A 15575-nucleotide genomic window follows, 5' to 3' on the forward strand; every position below is an offset into this window, starting at 1 on the left:
AGAACAGCAAAGAAAGCCTAAACCCAGCAGGAGAAGAGAAATAATAAAGATCAGAGCAGAAATCAATGAAATAGAAACCAAAAGAACAGTAGAACAGATCAACGAAACTAGGAGCTGGTTCTTTGAAAGAATTAACAAGATTGATAAACCCCTGACCAGACTTATCAAAAAGAAAAGAGAAATGACCCAAATCAACAAAATCATGAATGAAAGAGGAGAGATCACAACTAACACCAAAGAAATACAAACAATTATAAGAACATATTATGAGCAACTCTATGCCAGCAAATTAGATAACCTGGAAGAAATGGATGCATTCCTAGAGATGTATCAACTACCAAAATTGAACCAGGAAGAAATAGAAAACCTGAACAGACCTATAACCACTAAGGAAATTGAAGCAGTCATCAAAAATCTCCCAACAAACAAAAGCCCAGGGCCAGATGGCTTCCCAGGGGAATTCTATCAGACATTTAAAGAAGAATTAATACCTATTCTCCTGAAGCTCTTCCAAAAAATAGAAATGGAAGGACAACTTCCAAACTCATTTTATGAGGCCACCATTACCTTGATCCCAAAACCAGACAAAGACCCCCTCAAAAAGGAGAATTACAGACCAATATCCTTGATGAACATGGATGCAAAAATTCTCACCAAAATCCTAGCCAATAGGATCCAACAGTACATTAAAAGGATTATTCACCACGACCAAGTGGGATTTATCCCTGGGCTGCAAGGTTGGTTCAACATTCGCTAATCAATCAACGTGATACAATACATTAACAAAAGAAAGAACAAGAATCATATGATCCTCTCAATAGATGCAGAAAAAGCATTTGACAATGTACAGCATCCTTTCTTGATCAAAACTCTTCAGAGTATAGGGATAGAGGTTACACACCTCCATATCATAAACGCCATCTATGAAAAACCTACAGCAAATATCATTCTCAATTGGGAAAAGCTGAGAGCTTTTCCCCTAAGGTCAGGAATGCGGCAGGGATGTCCAGTATCACCAATGCTATTCAAGATAGTATTAGAAGTCCTAGCCACAGCAATCAGACAGCAAAAAGAAATCAAAGGCATCCAAATCGGCAAAGAGGAAGTCAAACTCTCACTCTTTGCAGATGATATGATACTTTATGTGGAAAACCCAAAAGACTCCACCCCAAAACTGCTAGAACTCATACAGGAATTCAGTAAAGTGGCAGGATATAAAATCAATGCACAGAAATCAGTGGCATTCCTATACACCAACAACAAGACAGAAGAGAGACAAATCAAGGAGTCGATCCCATTTACAATTGTACCCCAAACCATAAGATACCTAGGAATAAATTTTACCAAAGAGGCAAAGGATCTGTACTCAGAAAACTATAAAATACTCATGAAAGAAATTGAAGAAGACACAAAGAAATGGAAAAACGTTCCATGCTCATGGATTGGAAGAACAAACATTGTGAAGATGTCAATGCTACCTAGAGCAATCGACACATTCAATGCAATCCCCATGAAAATACCATCCACTTTTTTCAAAGAAATGGAACAAATAATCCTAAAATTTGTATGGAACCAGAAGAGACCCTGAATAGCCAGAGGAATGTTGAAAAAGAAAAGCAAAGCTGGCGGCATCACAATTCCAGACTTCCAGCCCTATTCCAAACCTGTCATCATCAAGACAGTATGGTACTGGCACAAAAACAGACACATCGATCAATGGAACAGAATAGAGAGCCCAGAAGTGGACCCTCAACTCTATGGTAAACTAATCTTTGACAAAGCAGGAAAGAATGTCCAATGGAAAAAAGACAGTCTCTTCAACAAATGGTGTTGGGAAAACTGGACAGCCACATGCAGAAGAATGAAACTGGACCATTTCCTTACACCACACACAAAAATAGACTCCAAATGGTTGAAAGACCTAAATGTGAGACAAGAGTCCATCAAAATCCTAAAGGAGAACACAGGCAGCAACCTCTTCGACCTCAGCCGCAGCATCTTCTTCCTAGAAACATCGCCAAAGGCAAGGGAAGCTAGGGCAAAAATGAACTATTGGGATTTCATCAAGATAGAAAGCTTTTGCACAGCAAAAGAAACAGTCCACAAAACCAAAAGACAACTGAGAGAATGGGAGAAAATATTTGCAAATGACATCTCAGATAAAGGGCTAGTATCCAAAATCTATAAAGAACTTCTCAAACTCCACACCCAAAGAACAAATAATCCCATCAAGAAATGGGCGGAAGACATGAACAGAGATTTTTCCAAAGAAGACATCCAAATGGCCAACAGAGACATGAAAAAGTGCTCCACATTGCTCAGCATCAGGGAAATCCAAATCAAAACCTCAATGAGATACCACCTCACACCAGTCAGAATGGCCAAAATTAAGAAGTCAGGAAATGACAGATGTTGGCGGGGATGTGGAGAAAGGGGAACCCTCCTACACTGTTGGTGGGAATGCAAGCTGGTGCAACCCCTCTGGAAAATAGTATGGATGTTCCTCAAACAGTTGAAAATAGAGCTACCATACGATCCAGCAATTGCACTACTGGGTATTTACCACACAGATATAAATGTAGGGACCTGAAGGGGTACGTGCACCCCAATGTTCATAGCAGCAATGTCCACAATAGCCAAACTGTGGAAAGAGCCAAGATGTCCATCGACAGATGAATGGGTAAAGAAGATGTGGTATATATACACAATGGAATATTATGCAGTCATAAAAAGAATGAGATCTTGCCATTTGCAACAACGTGGATGGAACTGGAGGGTGTTATGCTGAGTGAAATAAGTCAATCAGAGAAAGACATGTATCATATGACCTCACTGATATGAGGAATTCTTAATCTCAGGAAACAAACTGAGTGTTGCTGCAGTGGTGGGGGGGCGTGAGGGATGGGGTGGCTGGGTGATAGACATTGGGTAGGGTATGTGCTACGGTGAGCGCTGTGAATTGTGCAAGACTGTTGAATCACAGATCTGTACTTCTGAAACAAATAATGCAACATATGTTAAGAAAAAAGAAAAAGAAGATAGCAGGAGGGAAAGAATGAAGCGGTGTAAGTCGGAGGGGGAGACGAACCATGAGAGACGATGGACTCTGAAAAACAAACTGAGGTTTCTAGAGGGGAGGGGGGTGGGGGGATGGGTTAGCCTGGTGATGGGTATTAAAGAGGGCACGTTCTGCGTGGAGGATTGGGTGTTAGGCACAAACAATGGATCATGGATCACTACATCAAAAACTAATGATGTAATGTATGGTGAGTAACATAATAAAAAAAATTAAGAAAACATAAAATGCATCAGTGAAAAATAAATAAATAAAATTCCACTTCAAAAGCTTCTGCCAATTTTCATACCATTAAAAAATAAAAATAAAAAAAGGTGTTTTCTAGTATAAACTTCTTTATTTGTACAAAGTTTTTAAAAATTCTCTTTTGGAAGATAGAGTTATGAGAGGAAATAAAGACAACCTTCTAAGTGGAGAGCCAAATCTACAAAAGCCAATCAGTCCACCCTTATGTTGTGTATACTGAACATAATTCGTCATCGAATTATGAAAGATTCAGTATATGCATCTCTCAAGGGAAAAAAATAGGTATGATTTATGTCTATTGGTCTTAAAATTTTACATAAATTTTAAACACAGTATAACAGCACATGCTGTAGAAACAGCAAAACTACTTTGATTTTCCTGCATTTTTTGATCATTTAAATGCATTATATTTGGAAGGATTACATAAATACTTGAGGAATTTCTCTTGAATATGGAGAAGTCTCTTTAGCTTGACTACACAATGGCAGATGTTTTATGAAAAGCGCCTCACACATTTTAATAGCAAATCCTAGTTGTCTAGAATGTTGGAATGAAATTCTGTTATAAGCAATTTATTTGAGAGAAATATATGGGTATAAAAAAGAAATAAATAGAAGGTAGAAGTATCTGCATGAGGTTGAAGTATCAGGAAGGATCTTTATATAATAAATTCCAATGCATTATAGTTTCTTAACTGTTAGTTACTGTTTAAGATTCTGGTTAAGGAAATCTACCCAAACTTTTAAGGATGACATTCCATGATTCCTTTTGACGTCTTGTCAATCTTTGTGAGTCTTAAGATTCAATTTGCAGCATTTTTTTGGTTAAACTCACATACTTAGACTGATGAGGAAAATGATGGCTTACCTTTGTCTCCTACCCCGTCCCTAATTCCAAAAATGCTCAGATTGTATTCTGCATATCAAGGAACTAAAGTCACTTCTTAGGATAAATCTTGAAATTTGAAATGTCTTAAAGAACCACATCCTTTGAAACCCATGGGAGGGACGTCCGAGCCCTACCTCATTTCATTTGGCTGAATGATACAAGATGGTTCCCATGTTGAATGAGATATAACTCTACAACTTCCAAGTTAGAACTGCAAATGCTTAAATGATTCACACACGAGAACTGGGAAAGTTTATCCATTTCCCTGCTCCCGCAAAAGTTTAAAAAGCCTGAAAAAATTCTTTTAGAATTTTGTCATAGGAATATTACTCCCTTGCTGTTATTCATCTTTTTTCTTCCTTCTGCTCTGCCCTAAGAACTTCCATTTTCATTATTTGACCTGGCTATTGTGATTATTTTTATGTCAAATGTTCCTCATTCTAAAGTCACTGTGTAGCATTTCACATTCGATGTGCTATTCCTCTTTCTCTAAAGCTAATTAAAAATAATATAAACTGGCCCAGGTCAGTAATCTCCTTTCACTAAACCATCATATATCAGATTTGCTTTAAAACTTAGGGTTTTTTTCAGTATTTTTAAATCTTAAATATATCAATATAATATATAGAAATCCTTTTACTATAACCACCATGGGATATATAAATTTGGCTTGTATAAGATATTATTGACAATGCTAGATTGCATCTATGCCCTAAAGGAACCTGGTATAAAATTAAACCTGGGATAAAACAAACATTGCTCTCTTGAATAAACAATGAAAGAGAATTGCTCCTCATAGCCCAGTAGCTAACACCCTAATAATATATATATTTTTCAGACGCTAAGTATCTTATTTATTATCAATTAATTAACATATAGTGTATTATTAGTTTCAGAGGTAGAATTCAGCAATTCAACAGTTGTGTATAACACCCAGTATTCATTCCATCAAGTGCCCTCCTTAATGCCCATCACCCAGTTACCCCATCCCCCACCGACCTCCCCTCCAGCAACCCTCAGTTTGTTTCCTATACTTAAGAATCTCTTATGGTTTGTCTCCCTCTCTGATTTCATCTTATTTTATTTTTCCCTCCTTTCCCCTATGATCCTCTGTTTTGTTTCTTAAATTCCACATAGGAGTGAAATCATATGATATTTGTCTTTCTCTGATTGACTTATTTCGCTTAGCATAATACCCTCTAGTTCCATGCATATCGTTGAAAATGGTAAGACTTCATTTTTTTGATGGCTGAGTAATATTGCAACAAATATATATCACCTCTTCTCTATCCATTCGTCTGTCAACGGACATCTGGGCTCTTTCCACAGTTTGGCTATTGTGGACATTGCTGCTATGAACACTGGGATACAGGTGCCCCTTTGGGTCACTATGTTTGTATCCTTGGTGTAAATACCTAGTAGTGCAATTGCTGGGTTATAAGGTAGCTCTATTTTTAATTTTTTGAGGAATCTCCATACTGTTTTCCAGAGTGGCTGCACCAGCTTGCATTCCTACCAACAGTGTAAGAGGGTTCCCTTTTCTCCACATCCTTGCCAACACTTGTTTCCTGTCTTGTTAATTTTTGCCATTCTAACTGGTGTAAAGTGGTATCTCATTGTGGTTTTGATTTGTGAAATATTTATATACTAACCTTAGAATTACTAAATAGATATTTTTGTACAAAATCTGGTGCTTTTGTCTAAGTATTAGTGTGGGCACAAAAAAGGAATTCCTTCTAGTTTGTGTCCTCACATGATAACAGTAGGCTACTGTATTTTGAAAGCTAATTTATTACGTTTCCTCAGTGCTTTTTTTGCAGTTTGTGCATCCTGATTCAAGGGATATTTTCCTAAGAGTTCACATTTAAATATTCTATTAGGGCCATAAGAAGGTTGCATTATGGCAAGAAAAATGGTGAGAATTTTCTATCCTCTAAAATTAAGTTTGAACAAAGCGTCTTGCACAGAGAACACTGCAAAACTCAGAGCTAGAATCCAATGTTACTTTATGAGTAAAGTCTTAGGCCTGTTTGCAGGAACTCATAAAGCCAATCTTCATGTGTAGGCGAACTTGTATCTGCAAAAATTCAATGCATGCTATTTAATTTTCGCACACAATATCAATTTTCACACTTACTCATTTAGTATCAGATGCTTTCATTCTGCAAAACAGGTAAACATAATTTTGGGCATCCTTCATGACCTCAATATTGAATTTCCTGCTATCTAGTGCTGGTCACAATACTGATACATGCGCACACACACACACACACACACACACACACACACACTCATACACACTGGTTCTATTAACATATATGTCATATAAATGTTTTTGTTTTGCTTACTAGACACATAATTATTCATTTAACACAGATTTTATTTTTTAAAAGATTTTATTTATTTATTTTTTAATGATTTTATTTATTTATTTGAGAGAGAGAGAATGAGAGATAGAGAGCATGAGAGGGAAGAGGGTCAGAGGGAGAAGCAGACTCCCTGCTGAGCAGGGAGCCCGATATGGGACTCGATCCCGGGACTCCAGGATCATGACCTGAGCCGAAGGCAGTCACTTAACCAACTGAGCCACCCAGGCACCCAAAGATTTTATTTATTTATTTGTCAGAGAAAGAGAGAGAGCACAAGCAGGGGGAGCAGCAGGAAGAGGGAGAAGCAGGCTCCCCGCTGAGCAGGGAGCCTGAAGTGGGACGCCATCCCAGGACCCTGGGATCATGACCTGAGCTGAAGGCAGACGCTTAACCACTGAGCCACCCAGGTGTCCCCATTTAACACAGATTTTAACATATTTCAGTTTTTGTTTTTCCTTTCCATAGTTATTTAGAAATTGGACTGAGAATCCTTGAAAGATATAACTCCAGAGCACATATTAGAAAGATATTTAAAAGAAGCCATTGTGCACATGGTTATTTAAGAGTAGCTAGTAATGATTTTTTTTATAAGAACAACATCATTCCTAGCTACATAGTGGGAAATATGGCATTATAAAAACACCAAGTATATAAGAATTTAGAGTCAAAATGGACTGTCGATGAGGCAGGATAGTAACAAAAAGACCATGAACAGTCCCTTTGAGGCATGACAAAATACCTCCCTCTTTTACAGCCTTAGTGATTATTAATTATTGTTATTTCTTATAGTCCTTGGTAATTTGAAGAGAGACAAAACGTAACCAAAACAAATAATACTCCTTGTCTACATGGTGGTATGCAATATTTATTAATTTAGAGAGAGCCTATTAAAGCATTTAATGAAGAATTCTCTAGATTTAATTAAGGAATTCTCTCATATCCAGACCTGGTTTTAAATCTGACCTTGCGAAAGCTTCACGTGATTTTGACATTCTGTTTCCCTCTAGGTAAAATGTATATAAAAGAGTAACTATCTCATACTTTTACTGTGATGATGATGTGGGCAGAGTGAAAGCTGTATTCAGGGAGAACCTCATAGGCTTAAGGTTTTTTTAAAAGATAGAGATAAAATAAGTATATATCTTAAGAGATTATAAAAAGAAAAACAATAATGAAAAGTAAATTCAAAATAGAAGACTGAAAAATATAGGTCAAATTGAGTTCAAAAGCTAGCTCTTTGAATAGATCAACAAAAGAGATGAACCTCTTCTAATCCTAACAAAAGAAAATAAGAAGAGAATGAAAAATAGACAAGATTAGTAATAAGAAAGGATGTGTAACCACAGATTCAGAAGAAACTGAGAAAATACTATAAGCAATTCTGTGAAATTAATTTTGAAAAATCTGGGACATGGATGATCTAGAACAATGTAAATTACTAAAATTGACATAAGAAAAGTGGAAAATTAGACTGATTACTTCAGAAAACATTGGTAAGTATTAGAGATCTCCCATGGAAATATATACCAGGATTCTCACATGTGAATTGAACCTAATCCTTAAACATACTTCCTATATTTTAAGCTATTCCAAAGCATATAAGAAGATAAAACCCTGCACTTCCTTTTGTGATGTCAGAGTAACCATAGTACCAACAGTCAATAAACATAATATTAAATGATAAATATATAAGACAATCTCACTTATGAATATGAATAAAAAAATTAGATGGTCAAACTATATAAAATTGATTAAACCATGTCTTACATGTGGTAAGTACTCAATAAATGTTAGCTATTAGTTGCAAAGAGCTCTTTAAAATTAAGAAGGAAAACTACTTATATAAAAATGAAAAAACCATATTAACAGATAATTTACAGATGAAATTATAATCATCAGTCATACAAAAAGATATTCCAAATGAAGTAGGAATCATGGAAATGAATTAACAATGCAAAATCTTTTTATTCATCAGACAGGCAAAATGAAAAAGCGGAAATCTCTATTGCTGGGAAGGGAAGAGCCTACTCATATACATTGCTGGTTAAAACAGTAAATGCTAAAACTTTTTTTTATAAAGAAAAACCTACCAAGGTGCCCCTGGGTGGCTCAGTCGGTTAAGCATATGAAATAGAGAACATATGAGTGAAACACCACTTATAAAACATGGTATTTACTCCAGCCCCTGATAAGCTCTATTCTACTTTATTTCTCTATACATTTGACTTTTCTAGGCACTAGATATAAGCGGAATCATATAATATTTCTCATTTTGTGTCTGGCTATTTTTACTTAGCATAATGTTTCCAAAATTCATCTATGTTGTAGAATTTGTCAGAATTTCCTTCCTTTTTAAGCCTGAATAATATTTCAGTATGTATATACTACATTTTTTGCTTGTCCATTCATCTGTCAATGGACATTTGGATTGTTTTCACCTTTTGGCTACTGTGAGTAATACTGCTATGAACATTGGTATACAGATATCTGTTTAAGTCCCTGTTTGCAGTTCTTTCAGGAATATATCTAGAAGTGGAATTTCTAGATCCTACTTAATTTTAATTAGTTTTTATTGTGTGGCCTATTAGCTTATGAGCTTTTTTGACATTAGGAGTTATATTTTGCTCTTCTTTATTCAAAGCTGAGCACAGTACTTGGACATAATAGAGATTGGATCTTAGGAGGGATTTTATGAGGATAAAGAAAAAGTGGAACTGTCTCCCTGCTGATACAGGGAGAAGGCTTATTAAAGTGGATCGAGCCAAGCCTGTTGCTTGCTCTAAGTCTCTCCAGGATGATCCCTATGGCAAGTCCAAACATAACTACCAGCAGTGATTTCCCCAGTATAGGTCTGTCTCCTAAAATAATCACATCTTCTCCATTAAAGTAACTGAATTTTCAACAACGTATGGTCTGATTATCATTCTCACTACAGTTAAGTTCCAGAAAGTAGGAACACATTTTCTCTTTTATTCTCTAAGTACTTCAGTGCCTGACATGTATCCAAAATGTATTTGTTGAATGAATGCATCAGTGAATCAATTGATAAATTTATAGTAGCTTTTCCATATGGAGGAGCTCCTTCCTTTACTACCACATAAGGAATCTCCAAGTGAAATGTAGATCATGGTGCTTTCTTGTTTGTGAGTTATTTATCTCCCCTGGTATCTCTATTTTTTGTTTCCCTAATGAATTCTAGAAACTTGTTGTATTCTACTTTGTGCAATTAAAACAACAATATTATAGCAAATTATTATCTGCTTGTGTAGGACAAATTTATGTGAATGCTCAGTAATTTGAAATGTTCAATATAGCTACAGTAAACTCAATTAGGAAGAACTTGCATGGGATACTCCTAAAATTCAAGTGTACAACAAAAAGCATCTGCATTTCAGAAATAAATAGACATGTAACACCTTATAATGGCAGTATCACCTTGACTTTCCTCTACCCAAGAAAGTCAAAGTCTTTCATGTTAACCAGTTTTCAGGGCTTCCATTTATCCACTCCTCAACTGAGCCTTAGTGAAATGTCTACTTGCATACTGCTTCAGGCTGATTTCTCTGTAAAGTCCTGATGGTACCAATCCTCACATCTAATCTATTGCATAGCTCAGTAATATCCTCTACTATAAAATATATGTGGAATTCAACTATGGGCTTGTATCTTGATCTTATATCCTTGTTCAAATGATTCTATATTATTTTCTGTATTTTCATTTGTTTTAAGCCAACAGACCAATAATGTTTATATTGTTGGGATATAAAAATAAATTTGAGTATTTGATTATCCACTAGACCTGTAAGTAAGTTTATAGGAGGCATAACTGGGAGTGATTTAACAGTTATACCAAAGGGTAGCCTTTTTTATTGTTTTCACCTGGATTTCCCAGAAAGCTTCATATTTTTAAGTTGTAATAATATTTAGAAAATTAAGATGAATGATAAGGAATATAATTTGCCATTGAGCGAGAGAATGGTGAACCCATCTTACTTAAGGAAGAAACAAATGGGAAAGAGAGATTGGAGTGACACGTTGAGCAGTAAGGATTTGGAGCCTGAGAAGATGAAAGGTTTAATCAAAATGACTGTTGACTCTTTAGAGAAGATATCCATGGGAGGCTGAGGAATGGGCAACTCTCTCAGGTTGCTGCCCTCAGGACAAGACAAAATGGCAGGATCCCTGAGATAACCAAAAGAAATTCAAACAAAAGGATCAGTGAGCCAAAGATAGTGAATAGGGAAAGAACTCTGAGTTACTTCTTAACCCTCACTCCTGCTCTGACAGTTTCACACCCACTCTATAGACCTTAATCTGAAGGTGCCTATTTGGATTATTGTGATGTTTTCTCCTGTTCAGGTATCCCCAGATGCCCATTTTTTAGTTAATCTTTTTATTTTGAGATAATTGTAAATTCTCATGTAGTTGTAAGCAACAATACTGAGAGATCCTGTGTACCTTTAGCCAAGTTTTACCCCAGTGGTAATATACTATAAAACTATAGGATGCTATGACTACACACATCAACACTGGTATAAGTCACCAATAATATTCATATTTCCTGAGTTTTACTTGCACTCATGTATGCATGCACAGGTGTTTTTAATTCTGTACATTTATCACACGTGTACATGTGTGTATCCACCATCACAGACTAGATGCAGAACAGATCCGTCACCACAAGGATCCCTCAAGCTGCCCTTTTATTTTTTTTATTTTTATTTTTAAAGATTCAATTTATTTGAGAGAGAGTGAGAGAGTGAGAGAGAGAGCTTGAGCAGGGTGAGGGGCAGAGAGACAGGCAGATGCCCCGCTGAGCAGGGAGCCTGATGCAGGGCTCCATCCTGGAACTCCAGGATCATGACCTGAGCCGAAGGCAGACACTTAACCGACTGAGCCGCCCAGGGGCCCCTCATTCTGCCCTTTTATAACCACATCCACCTACCCCATTCATTTACCCTGATCTCTGACCTCTGGCAATTGCTACCCAGTTCTCCATTTCTAGAACTTTGGCTATTCAAAACTGTTATATTTAATCCATACTATATCTAACCCTTTGAGGTTGGCTTTGTTTTTTCAACTCAGCATTCTTCCCATGAGATTCACCCAAGTTGCTTTGTGTATCAGTAGTTTGTTCCTTTTCATCATCGAGTGGGATTCCATGGTATGGATGTACCACAGCTTGTTTAACCATTCACCCCTGAAGGGCACATATGCTGTTCTCCCAGATGGCTGTGTTTGACTGTTACAAGTAAAGCTGATATGAACACATACACATAGGGTTTTGTAGAAATATAAGTTTTCATTGCTTTGGGATAAATGCCCAACAGCCCAATTGCTGGATTGTATGCTAAGCCCATGCTGAGTGTTGCAGGAAAGTACCAAAATGTTTTCCAGAGTGCCTGTACTATTTACATTTCCCCCAGCCATGCATGAGTGATCCAGTTTGTACATATCCTCATTGGCATTTGATGTTGTCACTATTTTAAAATTTTAGCCATCATGGTAAGTGTGTAGTGCTAGCTTACTGTGATTATAATTTGCATTTTCCTAATGGCTAATAATGTTGAACATCTTTTCATGCACCTATTTGCCTGATGCTTATGTTTAACCTGACTCCACCTAAAAATATTAGAAACATAAAGGACGGGAGATAGGATTTGCCTTAAAAAAAAAAAAAACAAAAACAAAAAACCCTGCCAGATTTTGATTCCCAAACCCAGTCCTAGATAGAGCAAACAGAGCTCACCATAGCTCCATTATTTATTAGAGTTCTAATATCTGTTTCTAAAGCAAGGGCATTTTAGTCAAATGCAGTTACCCCTAATTATAATAGCACTCCTTTGAGCAAGATTAAAAGACTGATGAAATATTTTTTCATTGAGTTTCAATTCTGTATTAGGAAGCATATATTAATTTTAGGCATCCTTTATGAGTTATCATTGTTATATGTTTTATTTGAAGAAATTCTGATTGGCATCTTTAATCTGCAGTAATCTATTTATATACTAAAAGTACATTCATTTCCTATCTCTTTGTAAATGTCTTTAGGGGCACTTGTTTGTTAAAGAGAGTGCATTTACAAATGCATTTTGTTTCATTTTTAGATTATTTTTTAAAAGCTGTAATACTGCTTAGGCTCTGAAAATAGCTAAATGCAATTACCTTCGCATTTTGTTTTCTTTCCAAATAGACATTTTGTCTCTTTCCTTAAATGTTTTCTCTTTATCTTTAACAGGTTGATTTAGTGAATATCGGAAGCACTGACATAGTAGATGGAAATCACAAACTGACTCTTGGTTTGATTTGGAATATAATCCTCCACTGGCAGGTAAGAATCCTGATGAATGTTTCCTTTTTGTGTAAAATGTTGCTGATCCTTCCTTTCATTTTTACCCCTTGACCTGCAAAGCAAACATGTATACCTCTAGCAATACAAAACCCATCTCCATAGCACTGCCTTTTAAATTGGCACAACTGATGTCATTTGAAATGTGAAGGATCAGCAGATTATAAAACAGGTTCTAGAACATTGCAGGGATATTTTTCTAAAATTTACTTCCACGTGTGGAGATGAGCCAAAAAAGACATTCTCATCAATAGATTAAGAAAAATATTTTTCACAAATATGTGTCTTCTATAACTCGTCTATACGCAAATCTAGTTTCGTAAAAACTGTTAATGACTACCAAATGAAGGAGACTTTGTGAATCCTTTGTATTCCTCAATATAAATTAATGCCAATAAAAGATTGGTGGGATGTGATTATCTGTATATATGTTATACATATAAACTAACTTCATAACCTGCTTTGGGAATTACATTTTTTTTTTCTGAACACCTCAGTATAGGGTTTTCTGAATGTCTATTCTTACTGGACCTCTGCAAAAATGGACCAAAGGTCATTTGATTTAGTAAAAAGAGTATACGTTTTTTCAGTCAGACCAACAATGAACTTAAATTTCAACTCTCCCATTTACCATCTTGTAGTGACATTGGGTATAATGCCATCCGTTTCTGGGCCATAATTCCCTCACTGTTGAGACAGAAAAAATAATAATTAACATGTATATTTCTTGTCAGGATTAAAGGAAAGAATATCTGCAAGGCACTCAGTGCACTATGCCATTGTCACTACAGGTGTATCAAATGAATAATTTTGATTGCTTGGAGTTTGGTACTCATATGTTAAGAATCTGGAGGAAAATTGGGATGTCTGCTCTTTTACTAGCAGTGATTAATTTTTTATAAAACAATTTCTTTGATATGTAACTTATATATCATAAATTTACCCAATCTAAGTATAAAATTCAAAGTGTATCAATGGGTTTAGTTCTCTTGCTCAGGGCTTTTCAAATTATTTTGAGCAAGGAACAGTTTTTTCCCCCCAATCCATTAAAGATTTTGGGATATTTACAGGGTTGCACAACCATGAAAACAATCTAATCTAATTTTAGGCCTATTTATGGTCATTCCCCACTCCAACCCCCAACCCTGGGCAACCATTTATGTATTTTCTGTTCCTTTGTCTGCTTTTTTGGACATTTCATATGAATGAAGTGATATAATATGTTCTTTTATATCTGGTTTCTTTCACTGAACATAATCTTTGAGGTTTATCTTTATTGTAGCAAGTATCACTACTTCATTTAGTAGGGTTGATTTAACTTAAATTGTACTTTGCTCCTGCTCAGAGTCAGTACAGACCAGAGGTATACCTATTTCAACTCAGCAGTTGAATTGACCCCCATATTGACCCATTTGACCCCCATATCCTTTTATTCTAAACACTCTGAACAGGCTCAATCCTATTTCACAGCAATATGGGAAGAGATAGAGGACAGCATAGTGGATGATGACAGAAAATAGACCATGAGAACCTTAAATGAACCCTAGATTCCCAATTCTGGGTCTTTTCCATATAGTGATGATGTCAAATAGAACCAGCAAGGCAACATAGGGCCCCCCACCAAACTGGTTTACTTCTGTTGCTGAGTACTTCTCAAACTGTCTTGAGGAAAAGACAGTTTTTTCCTCTTTTTTGAGAACCTCAAATGAACCCTAGATTCCCAATTCTGGGCCTTTTCCATATAGTGATGGTGTCAAATAGAACCAGCAAGGCAACCTAGGGGCCCCCACCAAACTGGTTTACTTCTGTTGCTGAGTACTTCTCAAACTGTCTTGAGGAAAGAACAGTTTTTTCCTCTTTTTCACTGTATGTAAATTACAGTAACACTGAAGCATTACAAAGATGAAATAAAAGACACAGAAAACCCAAGCCATTTTATCATTAAACTCAACAGACGTATGTAGGACCTTGTAAAATTGTTACAGAAGCTTCTAATGGACTATCCATTTTATTTATCTTATGGCCTGGTAACAAATAGTTCGTGGAGGGACCCCATCTTGCAGAAGACACTAAAGTTGCATAGATGTTGGTCATTACCAAGCCAGCAGGAGAAGTTAGGCATGAGCAGAGACCCAAAAGGCTATTTTAATTGTATTTTTCACCCAAACCGTCTCTCATATGATCTCACACTTTTTTATTTTCTCAAAACCCTTTCCAACTCCAACTCCACTCACTGCAATATAGAGTTTCAAAACTACCCTGATACTTTTTTCATTTGCTCACGAGCTTGCTCATTTTTTATAATTAGCATGTAGAGGGGCTTTCACATTCCAGAATACTGGAAGGAATGCTTTTGCCGCCTTTCCTTGTCTGAGACGTCTCTTATGGTCTGTTGTTTTACATCTATGTCCTTGAATCCCCACATCCTTGTAATTGCAAGGATGTAGACTCTTCGCAGCCCCTGCCTCCTTATCTCATCTCTCTTCTATCACCCTGCTTGGTTCTCTTAAAACCACTAAATACACTTATAAAAAATTCCTCCTGCTCAATACTCCTCATCATAACCCAATGAATCCCAAGAGGTATTTTCACTGAGAGTACATATTTGCCTTCCTATTAAGTAGTCAAAAAGCCATTGAATCTCAGC

General features: G+C 36.3%; 1 protein-coding gene across 2 annotated transcripts in view; it reads left to right on the top strand.

Moving 5' to 3' along the window:
- The window catches only part of DMD (dystrophin), a 2222747-nt gene that overhangs the window by 515758 nt on the left and 1691414 nt on the right, over positions 1–15575 (top strand). For both annotated transcript variants that reach the window (XM_073901937.1, XM_025857655.2), the window contains exon 5: positions 12818–12910. In XM_073901937.1, coding sequence (XP_073758038.1) covers positions 12818–12910 — 93 coding nt within the window. The remainder of the gene's footprint in view (positions 1–12817; positions 12911–15575) is intronic.

The sequence above is a fragment of the Callorhinus ursinus genome, unplaced genomic scaffold, assembly GCF_003265705.2.
Source record: "Callorhinus ursinus isolate GAN/ISIS: 27379988/994484 unplaced genomic scaffold, GSC_fseal_2.0 scaffold16, whole genome shotgun sequence".
Lineage (NCBI taxonomy): Eukaryota > Metazoa > Chordata > Mammalia > Carnivora > Otariidae > Callorhinus > Callorhinus ursinus.